Source organism: Trachinotus anak, unplaced genomic scaffold (genome assembly GCF_046630095.1).
Source record: "Trachinotus anak isolate AG129_WGS33_773 ecotype Australia unplaced genomic scaffold, CSIRO_AGI_Tana_v1 ptg000002l, whole genome shotgun sequence".
NCBI lineage: Eukaryota > Metazoa > Chordata > Actinopteri > Carangiformes > Carangidae > Trachinotus > Trachinotus anak.
The window spans coordinates 4,768,430-4,794,173 of NW_027273853.1; the positions used below are offsets into that span (position 1 = coordinate 4,768,430).

Genomic DNA, 25,744 nt, shown 5'->3' on the forward strand with positions numbered 1-25,744 from the left:
CCACCCAAAAGTGACCCCTTTCAGTTAGCCTTCAAAGGGCACTGTCAGTGAATGGCCCGACAGTTACTGCCAGGAACAGAAGAAGAGCTCACTGTCAGTCCATCACTGGTGGTGGTGACATGAAAGGAAATTCAAGGTTACACTTCACTGTTTCCGCTTAAGTGTGAAAATGTGTCACTGAGGAGGTCAGATACAGACAGATATATATGGGTGTCATCACTAGAATGAGATTAAGACACAAAGCAGCAGAGAGACAAACACATTAAAGGAACAGAGTAGAACCATTACAAGATAACCCCAAAAGTGAAAAATATTATCATGTGTTGACAACTCAGATAAGATAAATACAATAAGGTTTCAGGGACAAATATTTTTTTATGTTGATTAAATTGCACCTATCATCTGTTAAGTGGTGTCATTTTTTTCAAACCAACATTCAGTGTGTCCTATGATGAGCCTGTTTTTGGGTGGTGGCTGTGGTAATGAGACATTCAAAATTGCACCAGTGTAAGAGAAGGCAGGGAGAATTACACCTGAACAAAGGCCGAAAGCGACTCTGGGAGCATTCAGGCTCAGCAAAGCCTTTTGCTTTGAGAAAAAAAGACGGAGGAATTCTCCACATGCTCATCTTTCTGTCATCACAATCCCATTGTTTGGAAATGTCACATGGTCATACAGTGAAGGTCAATATTTGACTTTTAATCACAGGTAAATTGAAAATGCAGAACTGCTTGCTGAAGAAGTCTTGGTTCATTGCTTTAAATGTCTCCAACAGTCACTAAAAGACTAGAACATAAAAAGATATCTGTACTTTCTATTTAAATTTTATTTTTTCAGGTAGATTTTCTTACGTCAGTATCTCTGAACATCATTCTCAGAGAGAAGATCTGACCTGCTGATAAGTTCATCTCAGTCACCTTCAGTTATCACCTTGTGCTCAAAGCAAAGAGCTTAATAACCGGCAGCAAGTCCTTTACTAAGTTCCAGGCCACATAAAGGCTGCCCTATCTTATGAGTAAAGGTTGCTGTAGCTGCAGTCGGCCTGAAGCCTGAACAAGTACCTGCAGACATTACTCAGGGTTAAATAAATAGTTTCTGCACATCAAAGATGAGACAGTAAAGCTCAGCGCTCTCTGTGTGCCTGTCATTCTGGGTGTACAGCGCATGCTGCCAGGACTGGGCTCACTGACCTAGCAATAGATAATCAACCGTCATCAACCATAAAAGTCAGTAAGGCTGTTTATGTTGTTAAATAATTTTTTGTCACAAAGTTCTTGGCAATTCTTGGCAAAGTTCTGTAAACAATCGTCACCACTAGATGTCGCACTAGACCACCAGCATCTCAGACCAATACAAATGCTTTGTCCAACACACCTCCAGCCCCCATTAGCCCAAGCCGTTCACTTATGAAAACAGATATGTAACATTATGTAGCAACAAGTTATTTACACATGAAAGAGAAGAAAAACCAGTTCTGAATCAGCTCGTAGGGCTCTCCATCTCGGACAAAGCAGTACTGGCTACATAGTCGGACTGAGAAAGGATTGAGCCCTGAACCGCTGGGACCACATTCGAACACAGCATATATAGATGAAAAAGTGATTTCTTCAGAGGAGGAAATTCTGGAAATTTTCACTTTTACCTGAAGGCTGCATACTTCACTGTGTCAGCTCACGTGTGTCCAGCACCTGTGTGTTTAAACGTGGGGAGGGCCAACGGTTTAACAGGACAAACGGTTACCAAAACATAGAATAGAGAAACTCATTACAACACACACAAAGGGGGTCAGGCTTCATTCTTCGCTCAGGATGCCATTACTCCACTATATCTTTACATAGAAAACAGTTATTTACTGCTATATTATTGTTTTAAATCTCGTTTATATAACCTTTAATAATTAATAATAATTAAGGTCATTATTTAACAGAAAGTATCAGCAATCTATGAAGAAAGCTAAAAATGTTTTAGTCTTGATTATTCAACAATGCAGAGGTTCACACATAGCATTTGATTTTTTTGTTCAACTTCCAATATTATTAAAAGCACAAAAGAGAGAGAGAGAGAGAGAGAGAGAGAGAGAGAGAGAGAGAGAGAGAGAGAGAGAGAGAGAGAGAGAGAGAGAGAGAGAGATCAAATCAAACCTACACCTTCAATACAACAAACTCTACATCTGGTTATCCTTTGTGGGAATAGAGAACATTAAATGAGGCAATTTTAAATGTTGGTGGACTGAGCTGGCAAGTTTGAAAGGTTTCCATATTCATGTTTACAGATCAAGCCAGTCTGCAATTATTTGTACCAAAAGACATCACACCAGCAAGAAGTGTCAGGACTCTGTTGTTCTAAGTCCATGTTTCTTTGCATTAATTACTCACTCATGCTGTATTTATAGTTTTTATTTCTCTACTACATTTCTAATTTGTCACTTCTTGTGGGTGAAGACATGGCCGTAACCAATTAAAATTGAGCAAATCTTCAGCATTTCAATAACAGAAATGGAATGTTTGTCTCAGATTGGTGTGGAAATAAATTTTTCACATGTAAGTTTATATGAGACCTCTGTGTAAAATCAACAAATTAACAACGAACCAACTAATCCATTTACAAACCATGTTTCCCTACTCATCAAAAATCAACATTATTCTTCCATATGACTTAATTTAGATTTACACATGAATGAATTTTACATGCACCATTTTGAGCCACTGTGTGCAATAAAATGCTAATGAACATTTGGTAAACAAATACATCAGCATAAGCAATCTGTATTTATCATTATACCTTGTATGTGCAGCAATCAGTAAGGCAAACACATTATGTCCCCAAGTCAATACCGGAATAGCTGTGTGGAGATGGTGACTGCAGCCTTTCAAAGTAAAAAAAAAAAAAAACAAAAAAAAAACTACCATACAGATCCTCAATTACAGAACTGATGACTCAGAAGTACTTTAAAACCAGCTTTGCTTAAGTAATGTCTAACACACCCACAATCTTATGAGGCTGTTGAACGATTAACGGGGTGAAATAGATTTTGTATCACTGTGTGTCAGTGCCATCAATAGATAGCATGTTGGATAAATGGAGGAGCAGACACAGTACTGAAAGAGTCAAACAATGGGAGGGTTCGCTCCTTTTCTCTGTCTCACATCGTGTTTGTCAGATCAAACAAGCAACACAAATATGTCACAGTGAAAATAATGATGGTAAATTTTCACATTGTTTTGACATTTTATAGACAGACCAATCAATGAGTTATTCTGCAGGTCAATCAATAATGAAAATTACAGGTGGTTGCTGCTCTACATCATACACAGCATTCAGACAACTTACAAGCTGATACTCAGCAAATGCATGTCAGTCATACACTCAGCTGACAGTTTATTAGATACATCTGAACAAAGCTGATGCAGTTAATACAGCAGTCGTTATGGTCATTTTGAAGGCTGTAGTTTCTGGTGCTGTTGAATTCTGTTGTGTTATACTGAGAGGTATCTTCAAGATTTTGTCCTCCTCACTTATATCAATACCGGTAGAGGAAAGACCTCTCAGTATAGCCTCCAAAGTAGTAGTAGTAGTAGTAGTAGTAGTAGTAGTAGTAGTAGTAGTAGTAAGAGTAGCTATTACAGCTTCAACAAAAACTAAACATTTTAACCTTCATGAAGGCAGGATTTAATGCAGGTCTGCTGCTTTGGACTACATCATTTTGAACAAGGTGCGCCTAATAAATAGGCCTAAAATGTGCCTAATAAACAGGCGTTTATATATTTTATATTATATATATATATATATATATATATATATATATATATATATATTCATTTATTTATTTATTAGGGGTGAGCATTTAACCGGAAAAGTATCAAAACGTTTAGATTTAACACCGACTTAATCTAGCTCCTGTAGGTTAATTCGGTTAATACTTTCCCCAATGCTTCAGTTAATGAACTGTGCCCTTAAAAAAAAAAAAATACTACCTTGTGTTCAGTCACGTGCCTCCACCTCGTCCAACTTATGTTAGTCCACTTTGACTCAAAGCGAAGCTGGCAGTATGGATGACAGGAGTCCAAACACTCAGCCTGAGGCTACATCACACTAATACGTTTTAGATTTATAATACATCACTTTTTCTGGAGTCCACTACTCCAGTGTTTTCAAGCACCTTAAACCTTTTGGAAATGTTGCTGGACCTGTTTTAGTTTGAAAACTCGATGGGCAGAAATGGAGACCTTTGGTAAAGAGGACGCAGGCGACCACCTTGCCTCCTTATTGGGTCTCATCAGTCACAATAACCAGACAGTGGGGAATGCAGCATGGATAGAGACCAATAGTAATACCACCACGTTCTTAAACCACCTGGAACACAATCACAACACCGAATATGAAGAGTGCATGGCTCAAAAAAAGAGAGAGAGAGTTATACTATATTGTAGAAATATGATATATGTAAGTTGTCACTCATATTCTATCAACTACTACATGCTGCACAATCTATTTAAACGTCTACTTCAAAACATCCTGTTATCACTTTCATAGTTTCTAAAGAGTAAAAACAGTTCACAGAAGAGAACTTGAAAAAAAGACTTTCTCTATCTAACTTGCTCCGGCAACAGTGTGTGGTTTATTATTACAATACCCCAGGGGACTGGACAAAAGCAGTTCTTTTACTAATGGACTGCTTTTTAGTGCTAACCTGATTCAGTCAAACACACAGCGCTCAGCGGCAACCAAGCAGCCGATTCACTGCCTGAATACCAAGCAGGCAGGCCAATGAGTAGACAGCCTGTCAGGCAAAAACACTGACACTGAAACGTGTGACTGACGTTTCTGTGTCTCGTGGCTTGGTGAACTGTTTTGCACTACATACAAATTCAAGGCAGCAATGCAGTTTAGCTTCAGCTTGTGCAGAAGAAGCAATCTCACTGCAACTTCTTCAGAAATTGCAGTTTCTAGTTATACTGTAAAAACCCACCATTACTCTAATGGGCAGAGCAAGTATACAGCCCATGCAAAAACTGGGCCTTTCTACATCTCCTATCTTCCATATCAATACCTCTTGTGTATAGGGATAGGAATCAAGAACCAGTTCCAAATTGTCCGGACGATCAGATCTGTATGCCTCCGAGCTTATCAATTCTTTTTATAAATGCTGTCATGTTTTTCTGACAGTTGTGCAACACAAAACAATGACATCAAACTCATTCATCTACGCTGCTGGAAACTTGCAAAGAGGAGTCATGGCAGAGAGGAAGAAACGGTCCAAAGCATAGCTTCATTTCACAAAGACAGATGATGATAGTGCTTGTCGTCATTTCAAGTAAGAATCAGAATCAGAATCAGAATCATAATCAATTTTATTGCCAAGTATGTTTCACATACAAGGAATTTGTTCTGGTGATTGGTGCAATTGGAGGTTCTTGGAGGTTCTTGTAAACAACAGGTTTACACAGTTTTAGTTTCTGCCTGTATGTGGGAATCAGGTGGACCATGACATGGTCAGAGTGGCCCAGTGCAGCCCGGGGGACGGCGGGATAAGCACCACTGATTGTGGTGTGACAGTGGTCCAGAGTGTTCCCCTCTCTGGTCGGGCAATTAACAAACTGTCTGTATTTGGGCAGTTCGTGGCTGAGGTTACCTTTGTTAAAGTCACCAAGGACAATAACTACGGAGTCCGGCTTGGTCCGCTCCACACACAGTATCTGCTGTGGCCTGTGGTGGGATGTAAACACCGACCAGGATGATTGAGGTGAACTCACGGGGGGAGTAGAAGGGCCTGCAGTTTATGATGAAAGTCTCCAGGTCAGGAGAACAGTGCTGCAGGATCACTGTCACGTCTCTGCACCAGCCACTGTTAGAAGAAAAACACATTCCACCACCTTTCGTTTTGCCGGACAGCTCTGTGTCCGGATCCGCTCTGAAGAGTTGGAAGCCGGCCAGCTCCAGCGCAGAGTCCGGAACCGATCCACACAGCCACGTCTCCGTGAAGCACAGGACGGCAGATGAAGAAAAGTCTCTGTTCTTCTGCACCAGTAGCTGAAGTTCATCCAGTTTGTTGGGCAGTGAACGCACGTTGGAGAGAAAGATACCTGGGAGCGGTGTGCGGAGTCCGCGCCGGCGGAGACGCGCAAGCGCACCGGCACGTTTTCCTCTCCTCCTGCGTTTCACTGCGAGAGCAACGGTCAGTGACCTCTGACCAAAATGTCCAATAATTCCACAGGTGAGTCGAGAAAGGTGGAAAAAATCATCTGGAATTGTTTCTCTGATGTTAATGAGCTCTTCTCTGGTGAAAGAGCTCTGGAAACCAAGGCAGAAAACTGAATTTATAAAGAAAGAAGGCAAAAAAGTGCGCACCAACACACCGAGGCAGCCATCCACGGCGCCATGGCTATAAAATGGCATTTTCCACGGCATATTGGTGGAAACACCACCAATATGCTGAAACATCTGTCTACATTTTAAATTCCTTTTTTCCTGCTACACTATGACCAGATTCAGAGAAAATCCCCCCCCTCCCAAAACACACACACACACACACACAGAAAATTGCACAGAAATCATTAAGTGGTTGAATCGTTAAGGGCATTGGTTAGATTCACCGTCCCTACTTGGGTGGCAATAACTCACATATCTTTGTATGTGGAAATACACTAAGGCTGACAGGAATGTCATTGGTTCCAAGTGGATTTGGTCATAAACAAAAGTATTGGACAGACTGATGGTGGCACTAGATGAAAAAATGAACGTGTCATCAAATCATTGTGAGTGGGACATGAATGTTTGTACCAAACTTCATTGCAATCCACTGCATCCATTGCAATCCAGAGGCATTTTACTAAAAGACAAAAATGTCAATCTCCTGGTGGTGCTACAGATAGGTCAGGGGTTCACCAAAGTCAGTAGAATTCATCATCTGGGAATATAGGGACAAATTTTCACAGTAATCCATCTGATTGTTGTTGAAGTGTTTCAGTCTGGACCAAAGCGGTGGATCAACAGTCAGACTGACAGAATGAGCTACCATTCCTCGGGGACTGAGATTCTTTCTCTGCCCACTATGCTCTTAGAACATGTCAAGAGGGAAGAATCAGAGGATTCTGGGTGGACTAAAACTTAAAAAAAATGATCCACACTTCTATTTTCAGCACAGATAATTGTAACAGTCAGGTCCTCCCAGAAAACACTCTGAGGCAACTTCACCTCTAAGCTCTCAGGTCATCTGCTATCAGTCTGCTAACTGATCTCTCAACCATACAAAAAAATCAAGAAGCAGCATTTACTGAGGAGAAAGAGTTGGAACCAACGTCCTCTAACTCACCCATTACCCTCCCTGTGATTTCACTCCTCATTCGTATCCTTTTGTTTCTCTTATCTTTTGAAATATACGTTTTCAGAGTCTTATGTTGTCTCGCTCTGTTAAACCTCTTTTTATGAAGTATGAATATCATTCAATTGTCTTTCTGTGTGAAATGTTTTATATAAATAAACGTGCCTTTGGTGAAATTGGAGAATGAGTCAGTGAAGTCTTGATCTTCCACAGGAATTTATCACCACCCACACATGAGTAAGATTACAGTGGGGACTTTGTTCAGACACTGGAGTGACTGCATAAACAAATCTGACATCTCACCAGGTTGAACCCCTCAGGGAGACTTGATGACAGCCATTCCCCATTTCTGCCATGATTAAATCAATGTTATTACTGTGGGTGAGTCAGAAAGATATACACAGGGGCACCGGGGGTTGGTGAATGTGAGAAATCACGAAGCAAGTCAAGATTATATTTGCTTTTATTTATTGAACTTTACTGCTTTTATGCTGCACAAATAGCTTCTGAACAGATGTTCATTGTTCTGTCCACAATGACAATAAAGATCTAATCTAATCAAGTCCTCCCACTTTGATTTTTGCGGTCACGAACAGGTGTCACATCAACAAAGCATTAAGTAGCTAAATCCTCCTCCTGAATAATTGACTACATCTCCAGATACAAAAGGCAACAGTTCTCCGCCCATGACAAACTCTCAAACTGACAGAGTTGGATGCCTCCAGAGAGCTACTCCCTCGACCAGACAACAGAGAGTAAAGTGTTTCTAACGACAAACATAAAACTGTTGTGTTGTGGGGTGTCAGCAGCAACTGTCTGATAATGCTGCCGCTTGTTTACATGTTTAACACAATATTTCTACTTCCACGCAGTTTCGCAGAGACTCTAAGCAGGGCCTGGTAGATTTCTATCAAGGTGTGCTGAACCCCTGAGTTACAGTGAATAGGTTTGTCAGCTGAACATCTACATGTAAACTTGTAAACATGTCTGTTTCTGTATTTCAGGGTGTTACAGCTTCACTGATGCTTACAACAGCCCAACAATAACGCTTAATTAATTAATCCAGCACCCTGCATTTGAAAAATAAGACTTCATAGAAGAAATAGTGTCGTCGGCAGTGCTTTCTGAAAGTGGCCAAGAGATACAAGTGGATTTTCATTTTCTCAAAACTCCAGGTGTGTAAAATACAAACCACAAGTATAGAATTGAGAGCCACAGGTGCATTCACAAACGCCCGTGCTTGTCATGTATTTGTAAATTAACTGAATGTATTCACAGATATGTTTTTTTTATTTGTGTTTGATTATATATGTGTATTTGCAAATCTGCTTTATATTTGCAAGATATTTTTGTGAGTTTACAAATGTGTTTTTATTATTTGTGGAAGGTGGTTTATATTTCCAGACTTTCATTCTAGAGGGAATGGACAAACAATGCATTTTGTTGTTTAATTAGGGCTTTTTGTTCAGGGTTTTTGGAGATGTTACAAATGGCTAAAATGTCAAAACAATATTTTAACAATACATGTGCAATATTAATTTGCTGGATTTAAGGTGCTCCTGTAATTCTGTCCAGTCCCTTGTTGGATTTGAGGTATTGATAACAGCATGTAATATGAAATAGTGTAAAGAAAAACAGCCCTTAACATACACCTACACTTTAGTGTAAACATTTAAAAATCGCAGTGGTTTGATTCACAGAAGTATATTGAGTCACAGTACAAATATGACTAATTGAAAAAAGCTAATTGAACTATGTAAACAATGTCATTTTAAGCTTTGAAAATAACCTCCAACTTTTATGAAATGTTTTTATATGTTAGGCATTAATTTGAAACTTGCTTTTGAAAAGGGAACCAGAGAGAATTTACATTTACATTCATTCACCTTCATATCTGCATAAAAGAAAACACTTCTTGCTGCTGCAGCTCTCTGCCACACTTTCGTTTCCATCCAGTGTGTTTGATTAAAAAATAAACCTCACACTCGAGCTGGGTCATCAAGCTGCCTGACACATTTAGCCCCTCAGTGCTGCCCACATATTTACCATGTTCAGCTTTCTAAATGTAAAATAGTGCTACTTGGGTTTGATGCAAATCCTCACACAGGTGTTTTGAAATTCAAATTGTTTCTGGAGGCACATGTGGATATTCAGTTTTTTAAGATTCCATCTGGACCAGATTTTTTTTTTCTTACATTATACAACAAACAGCATATATTTTTAGGAAAAGCTTCTGTTTATCCATCCAAGCAGTGAAAAAGTGAATACAAGATACACCTTGCTTGGCCCAGTGCCAAATCAATGATGGGTTCAGTGTGGATTTAAGAATTCAGTCACAACTTTGGCTGCCAGACAATGGGAGATTAATGTAGTTAATAGTCAATCATTTCTAGGACAATATGTCCTCCGCTGTCATCCCTGTTTCCTCGGGCTTGATTGTGTCCCACAGCGGGAGGCAATCCACCTTCTTTATAGTGTGACCAGCTGAGTGAGGCTGAGGAAAGTGCTGAGCATGCCAGAGAAGCTGTCATACACCCCTTGTCAAGCTGAATTAAACTTGTGTTACCAGTCAGCTGGGGATCAGTGCGAGTGTGGATGTGTGTTTACAGCCAAACACAGACACAACTGGCGCTCAGTGTGAGAGTTGTGTGTTTTTGGATGTGTGCAGACTCAGTTGTGTACATTTGGAGCAGCATAAAGCTCACTAACTGACAGACCCACAAATGTGTATGTCTCCTGTGTACCGTTTCAATCCCATAAAGCTGACAAACTACACCACACACAACTTGTTTTATTTCGTGTCTACGCACTGTACCAAAGGGAAGTGTGCTTGTCCCGGAAACACGGAGGCTAACGAGTTGTAAACCGCTCCGTGCCCCTCAGCCACGGCATCTGAAAATATCTGCCACCAGAAACCGACACATACAGATGTCAGCACTTAGCCGTACTGTGTTAGGGAATAGTATTTTATGGCAGGCTTACCTTGTGTCACACGTCAGATCCCATGTGGAGAATTCATGATCCACAAGGTTAGTGACCACCTTGGCCGTCCTTGGCCAGACGGCGTGACGTTTGATGGGAACCAGCTCGTGGCCGGCCTCCCGTGTGGGGTCACGGCTGCAGCAGGTACCCATCCTCCCACGGCAAACGACCTCTTGACTGGATGATTGGACACTTTGTCTCTGTGAACCTCACCTACTTGTAGTCGCTGGTCACTCTTGATTTAGCTTCCGTTTTTCAGGCAGGTTTTTATCTCGTGTGAATGTCGTCCTACTACACTGTCAGCTGCTGTCTCTCCCAGTTTTACTTTTAGGAGAATCTCAATTCCCTTTCCCTTTTCAAAAGCAAGTTTCGCTGTCACCTAGATCATGAGTGACAAACTAGTCTCTCTCTGTCACTGTTTTCAGGTGTTTAAACATTGAGTCATCTCTTCATGCTCCTCTCTCACTTCATTGCTTGCCACTGTTGCCTCCCATCCAGTGTCACCCCTTCTTCTCCTGCCCTATTTGTCTCCGACCTCCCCAGTGCTCCTCACATGATTTCTCTCTCTCCCTCCCTGAACGGCACTGCTAATGTTTTGGTGGCCTGGCCCGGGCAGTCTCGCCCTCCTCCTTCCACTGACAGAAGTGCTACTGTCTCCCACGACCAGCCAGACTTTAAGGGCCACAACATTGTATCAACCATCTTGTTGTTTCTCTCACTCGCTGTTTGCATCGTGGGTCCTTCAATCCCTCCTTTGTGTCTGTCCTCCTTTGCTCAGTGTGGAACACAGATGGACCCCCCCCCTACACTTTCCAAAGCCAAGCTTTTCTTCTGGTCATGTAGGGAAGAGCAAGACGACACTGTAGAGATGTGTGGGCTTGTTGTGTTGAGAAATTCAACGAGTGCAGAAAGCTTCTGGGCAATGTTTCCATTTGTAGGCTCAACATTTCAAGCATTTTTCCATATCTGAAGATGGTTCTTTTCATAGCACGTCATGTGCTGCTACAGCAGGCTTTTGATGGGGAACACTGGTGGAACACTGGTACACCACTGTACACAAGTTTTTTTAATCTTGTGTTGGATGTAAAATACAACAAATTCTGTTTGCAAAATGCACTCTACTTCCTCTTTCCTATTCACAACAACCACTATGACTGTTTCTTGATATGGATATTTGATTGAGCCATGCTTTGATTGCTCAAAGGGGAAACTGAGGACATGTGGCAATCTGAGCAGCAAACTCAAATGAGATGTAAAAACACATTTTTCATCATTACATTTAAGTCCCTGTGGTCAGAGCCAGCTGCCCGAGCGAGATCATGTCGATTTGTTTACCGCCACAAACTGCGAGCCTGTTTCACGCTCATTCCTCGTAGTGTGACTTGTATCCACAAGTGTCACACAACTTCTATTTTGAGGGCCAGATAATAGAGGACAATTGAACTGGCGGGGGAAAAAAAAAAAAAAATCCAAGGATGAAAGAAAAACAGAGAACATGAGAGAGCAGTCAGTGGCATGCAAAGCAGAGGCGACTTTAATCCTTTACAAGACTGCGAGAGTGTGAGATGTTGCAACAACAGTTCGAGGCCACAGGAAGTCGGGCTGAACAGAGAAACGACACTTGGCCGGAGAGGGGAAAAAATCATCATAAAATACAGGTAGCTCATCAAAGGATTCATTTCGCTGGCTCTGTGTTTGCCAAATGTGTGAGGAACACAAAGAGAGCGGGGAATATGCAGAGGCTGATACTGTCGAGGTATTCAACTGATCAAGGCCGTCCATGCACAACACCAGAGACCGTGTAAACTTAACTGACGTTCATGCATGAGTCATGTGATAACTATTTCCACTCACTAGATGAAGATCCTCAGATGCTTTAAAGAGTTCTGAAAAAAGCTAGTTAACGGACCTTGAGTTGAGATTTTCCTGTCAAACAAAATTGAATGTGACTGTCTACAGACATAAATCTCATGCTCAGTGGGTTCAGTAACTCCTCATGTTCTAGATGGAAGCAACTGATTCCATTACGCTTCAACGCTCATCTATTCAAGTTTTTTCCTTAATTAATATGTATGTATTGTATTCCATCTGTATGTTTGGGTTTCAGTTTTCCACAGGTCTAAAAGTGAGATCAGAAGCTGGCCCACACCCTGAGACCAACATTGTACTTTTGTCATTTCTTCTTCGAAAGTTATGCGTTTCCTTTACAAACTTTTTCTCACATCTAAAAATTGGTAATCTGACAATAGACAGCAACACAGAATGAGGCACCATGGCCCAGCAGCACAAAGCCATTAAGACATAGGTTTAGTAAGGAATGGCAAAAAGATCATATGACAATCTTTTTGGGTAGAGTCGCAATCCACTATCTTAATCACGATATGCATCCTTTTTCCACTCTGGTTTTATTGTGAAAGTCATGACTGGAAGTTGTGATTTTTATCTTTCTGTTCATAAATTGTGTCACAACCAATCATACTTTTGCTTAGATCATATGGAGTATTCGTTTGGACAGAGCTGTTATTTATTTAAGAGCTGCTACATGTAAGTACGTCAATCAGAAAGTTCAGTCGCTGCTCACCAGCCTCGCTCCGCCTCAGGGTGTCCTGCCTGCAGGCAGGTCTCTGGTGCTGGGGACTGACAGCACGGCTACGTCCACACTACTACATTTTCATTTTAAAATGCATCTCTTTTGCTATGTTTCACCTTCCGTCCACACTGCTCCAGAGTTTTCTAACCCTGAAAACAGAGCATTTAGAAACGCTGCTGGCCCCATTTTAGTTTGAAAACTCCGGGGTTGCATTGTACTCTGGTCGGGCAAAAACGGAAACCTTTGGAAACGTTGACATAAACACACCGGGTCGCTCCCTGATTGAGTCTTATGAGCCTCAGCTACCAGTAGTGAAAACATGAATTACAAGTGTTAGTGACCTTGTTGTCTTTGCTAGCAGCAGTTGTTCAGTTAAATCCTGCATTTTAACGCTACAACTGCCTTTGCTCTCCTCATTCGTTGCATTTTCTGCAACTAATCAGCTGAGTGCACCTCAGAGTAGACAATCTGCTTCCTGTTTACACCGGCTCGTGCATGCCCAGTGTCTGTGAATGGTCACACATGTATGTGTTTTCAGGTGTGTTATACGGACGCAGATCGTTTCAGATTCAGAGCTAAAACGCTAATCTGGTCGGAGATCGTTTTTATTTAACACAATGTTTTAAAATGAAAAAGTAGCAGTGTGGATGTGGCCAACCTCAACCATCTTGGACTGCAGCCGATGACGGTGGTTGTTGTTCTGCTGAGGTGGAGAACTGGTACATGTGCTGCTACACCAAACTCACTGAGGCTGCAGAGCAGAACGAGGACTGGTGTCTCCAGTTGCAGTTAGCAGGCTAGCTGTTTAACTGGTCGACTGGCTGGTAGATTCAAACCCTATTAATTTAAACCCTAACCCAGTTGAGCTGGACAACAGTCCACTCAGTCATAATCAAGAAGATAACTTTACACAGGCTCGATCAGAGATGTGCAGAAAAAGAATCACATCCACCATATCTGGTTTTAGCTTTGTCCTTCTATTGTTGTTTTTCTACTGCCTGTCAGAAAAGCACTGCAATCTCTACACTGTACACAGCCAGTTGTATCTACTGTCACAACAAAGTCAAAATGTTTCCACAATGCAATGGGCTTCTCTAAGTCATCGGGGATTTGAAGAAACTCTCCTATTGCAAGTTTTTACTTTATTTCTATATTGTATGATCATTATCTTGCCAGGCTAATGCCAGACACTGACTATGCTGTTTCTCTTCCCACTCTCCAGTGGGCACAATTTTTCAATTTTCACCATGACATTTGCCGGCACAGAGGATCAGTCAGGGTGAGGGTGAGAGAGAGAGAGAGAGAGAGAGACTACTGTCTTATTACATTACATTTGAACAGAAAACAACCCGACCCTGAAGATTTATGGCTCGGTCAAGTTGCTGACCTTCAGTCCAGGTGCTCGCAGTGAGGGGATAAAGAAAGGTCTAACTTAATAAGAGCTCGAACCGTCTTCTTTTCAATCTGTGTTGCACCTTTGTCTTGACATATGTCTGTGAAGATTCTCAGACATCCAGGTCGATGATTATCCAACAAGGGTTCAATTGAGGACAACTTGATGTTTCACCTCTTCTTCACTTCTTGACATATGCAGCATGATGCGCTGATGCCAATGTGCTAATTTCCCATCACTGTCCATCATGGCCGACAGGGAGGGAGAAAGAAAGCAAGAAAATGGTAATGATTTGCTGAACAGCAATCAAAGGTGTCTCAAGGAAATCAGGACTTAAAGGACAAAAAAATTATCTTATGCCGTTGGTGTGAAGCCAGGTGTAACCATAGAGACCAAAAAGGCGGTAAGACAGGTGTGTAGATGGGGGTTATATATGTAGCTCCATCCTATCTCTCCAGAAATCTGTGCTCATGAACAGTCGCAGACTCACAGTGTGCATACACACAACAGTAGTTGTAGTTTTAGAATCAGAATCAGAATCAGTTTTATTGCCAAGTATGTTTTCACATACAAGGAATTTTTTCTGGTGATTGGTGCAATTGAGGATCAGGGGGATCAGCAACAGTGGGGCTCTCTAGCCTTGTTGATAAGGCTGATAGCAGATGGGAAGAAGCTATTTTTGTGGCGAGAGGTTTTGGTCCTGAAGGACCGCAGCCTCCTGCCAGAGGGGAGTGTCACAAAAAGTTTGTGTCCAGGGTGGGAGGAGTCAGCTACAATCTTCCTTGCACGCCTCAAAGTCCTTGAGGCGTACAGGTCCTGGAGGGATGGAAGACTGCAGCCAATCACCTTTTCCGCAGAGTAGATGATGCGCTGCAGTCTGTCATTGTCCCTCTCCATGGCAGCAGCGTACCAGATGGTGATGGAGGAGGTGAGGATGGACTCAATGATGGAGGTGTAGAAGTTCACCATCATAGTCCTTGGCAGGTTGAACTTCTTCAACTGCCTCAGGAAATACATCCTCTGCAGAGCTTTTTTGATGAGGGAGCTGATGTTCAGCTCCCATTTGAGATCCTTTGTGATGGTGGTACCCAAGAAGCGGAAATGCTCCACGGTGGCCACGGGGGAGTCGCACAGGGTGATGGGGGTGGGTGGGGCTGGGCTCTTCCTGAAGTCCACTATCATTTCCACTGTCTTCAGAGCGTTTAGCTCTAGGTTGTTCTGCCTGCACCAGGTCACCAGACGGTCAGTCTCCCACCTGTAGGCAGACTCATCGCCATCAGAGATGAGTCCAATGAGAGTGGTGTTGTCTGCAAACTTCAGGAGCTTGACAGACTGATGGCTGGAGGTGCAGGTGTTGGTGTACAGGGAGAAGAGCAGAGGAGAAAGAACGCAGCCTTGCGGGGATCCAGTGCTGATGGTCTGGGAGTCAGACACGTGCTTTCCTAGCTTCACGTGCTGCCTCCTGTCAGACAGGAAGTCGGTGATCCACCTGCAGGTGGAGTCAGGCACGCTCAGCTGGGAGAGCTTGTCCTGCAGCAGAGCCGGGATGATGGTGTTGAAGGCAGAGCTGAAGTCCACAAACAGGATCCTGGCATAGGTCCCTGAGGAGTCCAGGTGCTGGAGGATGAAGTGGAGAGCCATGTTGACGGCGTCGTCTACAGACCTGTTGGCTCTGTAGGCGAACTGCAGGGGGTCCAGGAGTGGGTCAGTGATGGATTTGAGGTGGGAGAGGACAAGGCGCTCAAATGATTTCATGACCACAGAGGTCAGGGCAATGGGTCTGTAGTCATTTAGACCTGTGGGCCTTGGTTTTTTGGGGACAGGGATGATGGTGGAGGATTTTAAGCAGGCTGGCACGTGGCAGGTTTCCGGTGAGGTGTTGAAGATGTCCGTGAACACTGGAGACAGCTGATCAGCACAGTGCTTCAGGGATGATGGAGAGACAGAGTCAGGACCGGCTGCTTTGCGGGGGTTCTGCTTCTTAAAAAGCCTGTTGACATCTCTCTCCAGGATAGAGAGACGTTCCTTTGGTAGGGGAGGAAGGGGGTTCTGATGTGGCTCTGATGTGGAGGTTAGTGTCAGGCTTGTCCCACTGTCTTTCAAAGCAGCAGTAGAACTCATTCAGATCATTGGCCAGACGGAAGTCGTTAATGGAGTGGGGGGGTTTAGGTTTGTAGTTTGTGATAGTATAGTATTTAGTATAGTATTGTGTATTGTGTGTAGTATTGTGAACACTGTCACTCTCACAACCCTTTTCCAAGTTTAAATAAAAGATTAAGATAGTGAACATACAGGAAGCAGTAAATAGTTAATGTTCTCAGACATGTAAAAAAGCTGTTGATAAAGAACACCGAGGGGGAAATAACATGCATAACTCTGCTTTCTCCTCTGACACACAGGAAATCAGGTGCAGCTGTTCCCACTCCATCAAGAGAAACAAGGTAGTTATGCACACAAATCTGCCGTCCTTATGACGTGGCTGACATTTTAATAGATGTATGAGTGTGAGTGTCTCTCTTTGTCTGATTGTGCAGGAATGACATTTATTTGAAGGACAATTTGTCACAGAAACTTGACTTTCATAAATATCTAAAGTATTCCTTCTTATTCTTTATTTCTAATGAGAGAAAGAACCCACTTCACTTTTCAACTCTGCAATGGTGTTGTGTGATCTTGTCAGAACGTTTTATTGTCACCCAGTGAAACTGCCAATAGCCACTCTTACTATTGCTGCTTCTGGGATACCCTGAGTGATGGCAGCAAGATAACAGAAACAGCTGTTTATGGCTTTCATTCTCTCTCACAACAAGCAGCGCTTCAGTGACATCAGCTGCACGCACTGTGTGTGCGTGCACATCAGTGTTGCCATCACTGGTTATATGTGATTATCTACGGTAAACTATGGCAGGGCAGATCAAATTTAATATTAATTCTATACTACAAATAAAAAAGATTAATACATTAATGGGGAAACAGGACAAATATCATCTTGATGTTGGCAAATGCGTTAGCTATCGACGATCGCTCTTATGATCGTCCATCATCAAAGTCATCGTTACTCTGCATCACAACCTTCTGACTACGACAAAGACAGAAAATACGATTTCATGATGATCACTACAGGAATACCATTTACCAAAGATCAGGCTAGAAGTTTTGCCACTTTGTTCACAGAAGACATGAAATGATCATGTGTGGCCAATAATCCTTTTATAGAAGTGGGGGTTTCTTTTGTCATTTTAAAGCTGTTCACATACTCGCAAATCACTTTGTTCTGTTTCTTTTCAACGACACATTCATGAGCTCTGAGATGACGCTGGAAGGCTCTTAATTACTTTCCAATTAGCTTTTCTGGATGCGAGAGGCTATTGGTCAAGTACTAGACTCCCTATTCCATTGTCCAGAATTGTTGGTGCTTCCAATCCTTCACATTCCCACCGAGCCTCATGATAAACCACATATCAGCCTGACAGATCTGTGCTGTACTCAGATCCTCTGCACGAGTCTGTGGATTAATACTACAGCCTCTGGTGAGGTTAAATATTCAAGACATCAATTTTCAGACTAACTTCAAAGAAGCTATTGAACACACATACACACACATCTGCATGTGGTGGACTAAAATGTGTCTATAACAGCGTGAGGAGAAGAAGACACAGAGGAAAATGGGGCAAGAAGGAGAGAGGTCTCCACAAATAATGCCTCGGTTTGAAGAGGATTAGAGGGATCCAGCAACAAGAGTGAGGAGATATCAACCACAGGGAGGAGCTTTGTCAGGACACACACTTGAATCAAATGTCAGTGTTTGCAGAGCATCATCTAATAGTCAGAACAAAGTCTGCTGGAGTGTATAGGACTAGTATAGGAGTGTTTACCTCCTCACGTGCTTTTACATCAGCACATTTCCACTCGTTCAAACACAAATGAACGTGTAAACATCAAATCCAACCATCTGCAGCTTTAACCACAAAGCAACGGACTGGATCAGCACCACAGCATTTACAGCACTGATGTGAAAAACAGCTGCTGCTCAGTGAAGAAAGAAACTGTGGCTGAGAGGAAAAGTCATTAACACAACCTTTCACAATGACGCCAAAAATAAACAACAGCTCAGTAATTACCACCTACTCAGGACAAATTAATCGCTTCCAACGGATTAAAAAGACTTTTTTTTTGTTTGGGTGACATCAGAAAACAGGAGCCAGGGATGAGAGACATTTATTTGACAATAATAAAATGTACAAATCAAGCAGTAGTTCAACATTTTTGAAATTATGCTTATTTGCTTTTGTGTTGAGTATGAAAACATCAGTAGTTATGCTAATAGTGGAGCCGGAGGCAGGAGATGATAGCGTAGCTTAGCATAAAGACAGGAAGCACGGGGAAACAGCTCGTTCAGAGTTCAGACGTTCCTTTAAAAGCTTGGAAATTAACATCTCATTTGTTGAATCTGAACTAAAACAGAACAAGCTGTGGTTTTACAGGGAGATAGGATGTCCTGCTTCCAGTCTTTATGCTAAGCTAAGCTAGTCACTTCCTGGCTCAGGCTCTCTCATCTAACTCTCTGCAGGAAAGGAAATGAGTCTATTCCCAAAAATTTTGAGCTTTACCTTTAATAAGCAATTCAAATTATTATGGGAAACACAACAAAAATAATACTAAAAATTGAGATAAACCTAAAACATCTCTCCACTGTGATATGTCACCTAACTTAAAGGCAAGATGACATACCTTCAGGGCAGGGGGGGGGGTATTATTTTGATTACTTTATTCCTGACAACTACAGAATTTTCTTTTTAAATATTTTAATCACAAGGATGAGAAAAACTGAATCCTTCACCTTCTGTATCTGCAGCAAATTTCAGCATTTAATTTATCAACTCCATGATTCGACTGTGAAGAGGGATAAAGAAAAGACAGACAGATGTCTTGGCGACTGAAACAGCCATTAGTGACAAAAACATCAGACTGAGGACAAAAGCTCAGACCAGCCGTCACGTGTCTGCCTCCAGCTCTCTCTCCACGGCACAGAGAGACCGGACACGAGGAGAAAACATTCACAGATCAAGTAATTGCGTCATGCACTCCCAGGTTGAATACTTGCTCTGAGAAGAAATTCATTTTTCACAACGCAGGACCACAGCTTGTGCAGAAAATCCATGCATCCATGTCAAGACTGTTTGTCCATCATAAGGTTGTATTACTCAGTCTGTTGTTAACAGGTGAAATATCTGACACAACATAAAGAGTCAGATATGATGCAAAGACAAACAAACTTTGAGAACACAAATTCTCTAATTACGTTTCAGCATCCGGACATTAATGCCAGAAATACCAGCCAGAGTCTAGGCTGAACTTCAAGGTTGTTACATTAAGAGTGGAATAATTAAGATATTGAACACAGGTTTTATCACAGATGAAACTGGTAAAGAGATGTAAAGAGACTGGAAGTCAAACAGTTTGTCCTTTATCTGAGTTTGTTCAGTATTAGGAACCTCAGCACACACACACACACACACATACACAAAGTGCTGTGAATAAATCATTGGCCGGTGGTGATGCTGAGCGAGTCCCTGTGGGCTTTCAGGATGAATACACTGAGTCAGACATAAACATTGACTCACTGCTCTCATCTTGTCTTATTCCTACACTGAACATCCTGATACCTGCAGCCGCAGCTCACGGCTTCAGCTTCTAATTCATGATCCTTTTTTCACCTGTTCAGATGAGAAGCTTTTTTAAAGCTTTTCTGGCCACACATACTCTGTACTCTTTCCATCTAATTATCAAAAACCTGTTTCTACTTAGAGTGGCCATGAAATCACTGAGATTGAATGTGATATTGAATCCATTATAACTTTGTAAGGTTGCCACATTAATGTTCAATTTGGATGAATCAACTATTTTCTTTCTTTTCTTGCTCCCCAGTTTGAAATGACCAAATCCACTGCGCTCGAAGAGCTGGATTCTCTGAAGCCCACTCTTCATAGAGGTTTGGTCTTTCAGAGAACCTGAAGATTCACATTGAATCTGATCCTTCTCCCTCAGCTGAGACATTTCAGCATCACAAAAACCAAAACTAATGGTACATCTGAGTGGTCCTTGGTCCTATGACTTCATCGCCTGGCACAGGTTTGCAACTGTCAGGGCTGACACTTCCTACCCAGGCGTTACTAGTGCGACGACAAAAACATTTTCCCTCACCAGCTTCCCCCTTGTGATGCGGCAATCCAATGTTTTCTTTCCTGATTCTGAGAACTCAAGCTATCTGAAAATGCAGAATCCTGATCCGATACCAGTGCTCTCGTCTCTCACGTTTAAAATCTGTATACCTCACTGCGTGGCATCATTGGCATCATGAACTGAACTGAATTTCATAGTAATGATGGCAACAAAAGTGTATTTAATGTCACAAATACCTGATGTTCTTAATAGGGTCAGTATCGGGCTGAACACAGATAAGTGTATTGAATAAGTGATCCTTTACTTCACGGAGCACCTGGACACTCAGCAGGCTTCACTGCAGCATCAACTCAACCCGGTTTCTGTGGAGGTTGGCAAGTGCTTTGACACTGCACCCCAACATTAATATTTAGTCTTTGTTTCACACTGTGACAAGGTGATAATGTGTCAATGTTGGTATCTGAGAAGCATTTAATCATTCAAATGTCTTGTATTGAATTAAAACAAAACTTATCTTGTTATATTTTAAGCTTTAATGCCCTCATTATGGAAGCAAGTTATCCAAAAACATTTGGTAACTAAACCATGGTGTAGTAGAAGGAGGTTGTACGGGTCTGCACCTCACCATGTGTGTCCTCAAAATTGTCCAACAGTCTAAAGAATCTAAAGGCATTCAGTTTAAAATGACATAAATTACAGAAAAATGAAGAATCCTCTCAGTAGAGAGACTGAAACTAGAGAATGGTTGGCATTTTGGCTTGATGAGTGACTAATGATTAATCTGTTGTTGGAAATAAAGTTTTGTTGTTTGACTAATTCACTGTTTGTCAAAACCTGTATTCTTAAAGGTCCCATATTTTACACTTTTCCTGTGTTTTATCTAAGTGTTGATATCCATATATTTGTGGTTTTAAGAACCAAAAACCATCTCAGTGTAGTTTTACATCTCCTCTCTCAGGCTTCTCTCTGGAGCTCTACTAACAACAGGTCAGTCAGCCAATCAGAGGAGAGACTCATAGTCTCTCTTCTGATTGGCTGACTGTTTTCTGGGTGATCAAATAAAAATATAGCAGATTTCAAGTAAACACTCAGAGAGACCAAATCCTGCAAGATTGGATGGTGGCTCTAGGTGGGTGGGGCTTGGGGGACTGCTTTGTTGTGACTTCACAAAGTTCCAGAAGTCCTGATGACGTTTTAAGACTTCGTCTCTGAATACAGGCTGTGTGCATTTCTCTGTGGCTTTGATACTTTCACAGTATTAACAAAGAACATATTCCTGCTTTATAATTACATGACATTGAAATCTCACTTTATTCAAATGTTGAAATTATAATCATGATACACAGTTGTAGATTAAAACCCTGGGCCTTGCTTTGAGGACTGACTGGGAGACGGCCTCTCCAACTGTCTCAAGTTCTCTTGACCTCAGAGAGAAACACATAGATAAGAAAGAGAGTAAAAGTTGTAAGGTGAAGGTACCAGTGAAGACACATAAAACAGGAGAGTGAAGGAACACGAGTACTCAAAAATCAGCAATTCTCCACAGAGAGTGTGTGAAGCAGAGCGTGGAGCGAGGGTGTGAAAGAGAGGGAAAGGGTAAGTGAGAGGGAAGCTGCCTCAGCAGATGCTATCTCTTGGGAAGGTTCCTAGATTTGATGAAAATGTACTCATCTTATTTCCAAAGTCATTCACTACAAAAAAAAAGAAACAAAAAAAAAAAACACACCCTCACCCTCCCAAAACCTTTCCTTTGTCTCACAATCTGAGGCAAACAAACATCAAATATTCACTTCAGTCACGAGCCAACATTCCTGCAGAGGAGAGTTTATTCTTTTGGCTTTTACCTGGCAGAACAAAGCACAGTGAACCTATTCAATCAAGCCAAATCACAAGCATTAATACACACCTGTGATTTCTTTATTCACTAAAAAGTCTCAAGTGCATTCCATTGAGCATTACCTGACATTCCAGCTATGCAGCAGGTGACATTTATACCTTTCAGCCCAATCAAATCACATTGTACATATCGGCCTCGAGGTGTGTGGGAACAGATGAGATGAAGCCAGAAGAGAGTGAGGGAATGATTTACCTGACACCTCTGGAAGTTACTAATTTACCTTAGTAATCTAAAGTCAGCTAGATGACAGTCAGAGAGGTGAAGGTATGTTTAAAAAAAAAAAAAAAAAGGATAAATGCAATTCTGGCATATGTTGTGAGAAGAGCGTCTTTTGTAGAGAAGCAGGTGTTGGAAGCAAATATCTGGAGGGAACATCATTAAGTATGGAGTACAGCCAGTGAAGACAGCATTAGATATAAACCGTGTCCTTGGGCTGACATTTACAAGAAATAATCTTTAACTTTCCTGCTGCTCCAAAAGCAAACACAGAAACTGGTTAGCACCTTCAACCAATGAAAACAACAGAAAAGCTATTGTTGACAAAGCTTTCTCTTCCAGCCTTTATTTGTCTGCCAGGGAACTGTTGGTTCTTTGGTTTAGCTATGGCTCCACTGCAAAACAAAGCCTCTTTTTCATTTGAGGACAAAGAGCGTTAGACGGCGAGCACAAACCAACCCTGTGTTCTTTACGCCTTTAATATGATCCATCAGTTTTATTAGTGGGTTCACAAAAAGAAAAAAAGTAATGCTTTCCTGGGAACCCATTATATGAAGTTGTCCTTTCATAAAAAAAAAAAAAACCTCAAAGCAGCCGTTCAGGTGGATTCACTCCCATGCAGCCTGACCTTCTCAGTGCACAACATCTATATTTAGGTCTATTCAGAGCTGAATTCACCTACTGGCCAAGCACCTTCTACACAAAATCAAGATTATACATGGCCCAGCTAATGTCTGTTATACACCGTCTTTCCAGGGACACAGGAATATTATCTGCTATGATTCATCAGTAATCTTGTTATTTTTCCCATTGGTTGCTTGCATGCTTCATGATATTGTAATTCAATGCTATCCTACTGTGCACTGAGAAAGCGAAGCAGCCAGTGAACAGTGTTTTTTTTTTTTTAACAGGCCTGCTTTTTTTTGTCTTTTCAACCAAGACTACGGTCGTGCAAGGCAGTCTAAAGTGAATGTTAAAAAAAAATAACGCTCACACTGCTGACAAAAAGATTACCTGCTCAGCAGACAGTTTAAAGGTTTAAGAAAGTCATTCACAAAAACATCACAGGACAAAAACTACTCCAGTGGTCCTGATGGCATCTACAGTCAGTACAACACAGAGCCTTAAATGGTTTAAGTCTTGCAGGGCCATACTCCTGACATTATTGTAAGCTCCTTTGAGATAAGCCTCTTTGTCACAGCTTCGTGATACTATCATTGTGCTTACGCTGCCAATCATGCAGCGCTCGAATCACCGCACAGCTAATTTCAGGTTTCAGGCCGAGAACATTGCCTCTGCACAACTGCAAAGCCCAGAGTCATTCAGAGTCACTGTCATTCAGTATAAACTGAAAACTTTCTTTAAATTTTAATGAAGGGTTAGAGGGAAGCCAGTCTAAAGCAGTAGTCAGTGTCTCCTAACTATTGATTTGGTCGGAATATTAAGACATATTGAGATCAGTGTTTTTTTTATTTATTGTTTTTTTTTTTTTTGGTTTTGTTTTTTTTGAAGAATTTTAATCTACTGTGTATTTCTTTTTATATTCCTTGTTAAAGTTTATCAATCTTACATTTGATGCTATGTGTTTTGTTGTCATTTTAATTTTCTCTTTGTCTTTTATATAGTCAATTAAAAGCCTGTTTTACAACCTCTACTGTACTCTATGCTTTATGCCACATATGCTGCTGTCTATATCTGTAAATATCTATGACAGTCCTGACTTCAGCCTCATCTATAAGACAGAGTGCTAAACAATATCCAGTCACTGCCTGGTGAAAATACTCTTGACATTAAAAACAGTAGTTTGAGCCCAAAAATAAATAAAAAGGAATAAATAAAGATCTGCTTACAAACGGATTATTCATGTCTCAGATGCCCAGTTGTCATAGAGATGACTCTGGTGTCATCATATGACCTTTTTTTTTTTTTTTGTAACATTTTTTAAAATTGTTTTTCTGTTCATTTTAAAGCTACAGTAGATTATCTTAACTGTTATTAACTTGATCAAAGACTGTGGTTCAAAGACTAAACTTACACTGAATCAACATCGTCTCTAGCTGGCAGTGTTACATCAGATCGCTCTCATGTTTCATTTGGAGATACCAGCTTTTGTCATGTGGCTTGTAGCTTTAGAGTCCCACAGGTTAGAGGTCACAGGTTCATTCATTCCTAAACCCAAACTGTTCAGCAGAATGAGATGTAGGGGTTAAGAACAGTTGTAGGACTTGTAACGTGTACCTGGTTATGACAGAGACTAGTTGTACTGCAGCTGTTTGATCATAATAATAATCATTATAATGATAGTAAAACAGCCAAACAAATGCAGTGTTAACCAAAAAGCCAGGGTCCTCTTCTCCAATTTCTAAGTCTGAATGCAGTCAATGCTCAAGTCATCAGTGCTCAAGGGGGGCTCAAACTTGCTGTGAGGGGCCAGTGAGCCCAGTCCCAGAGAAAGCATGCTCTGATGGGCACCCCGAATGATTGGCGCACAGTAAAAACTTGATTGGATTTTATGACAGTTCACCAGCCAGAGTGCGTTTCCTTGTTTCTTACCATAGGGGTGGAAACCCCCACCTTTCTGATAACATGCTGCCCCCTCTTTGCTTGGACTATGGATTGGACAGTCGGACAGTTCTTACTTATTGCCCCTTTAAGCAGGGGACTGACTGTGTCTCCCACACCTCTGTAGACTAGTGGAGGAGCAGGATAATGACTGAGGACAGGACTGAACCAGCTGTCCCCTGCTACCACCAGTCATCTCTGACATCTCTTGCTCTCAGGTTAGCTCTCTCACTTTTTGTATCACTCTGTGTGTGTGTGTGTGTGTGTGTGTGTGTGTGTGTGTGTTACTGTGTGTGTGTGTGTCCCTCCTGCCTTTCTTCAATCCCCTCCAGTGAAGCCAGTCATGCAGACGTTCCTGCAGGAGCTTTATCCCTCCTTGGCTCTGATCGGCTCTGCTCCCCACCTCCCCGGGGGGGGCATCTGGAGGCCCCTCATAGGGAAGTGAGACTCACGCATCGTGTCTGTATGCCTCTACATAGGTATGTGTGAGCAAACACAAGAAAAAGAGTGAGACTGTTAGACAAACACACGTCTTGTGCACACTAAGTGATACCTCTGAGGAGAGGCATGTGAGAGGGGGTGTAGCCTGCAGAGGAAGAA

The 25,744-nt window shown here is 41.7% G+C and overlaps 1 protein-coding gene across 12 annotated transcripts in view; it reads right to left on the reverse strand.

The window, feature by feature from the left end:
• The window catches only part of plekha7a (pleckstrin homology domain containing, family A member 7a), a 153,728-nt gene that overhangs the window by 120,973 nt on the left and 7,011 nt on the right, over nt 1-25,744 (reverse strand). Inside the window, exon 1 of one of the 12 annotated variants that reach the window (XM_071491616.1) lies at nt 10,304-11,240. The exons of the other annotated variants lie outside the window; for them this stretch is intronic. Coding sequence (XP_071347717.1) covers nt 10,304-10,455 — 152 coding nt within the window. The 5' untranslated portion in view covers nt 10,456-11,240. Of the gene's footprint in view, nt 1-10,303; nt 11,241-25,744 lie in introns of those variants that run through there. 12 annotated transcript variants of the gene reach the window in all.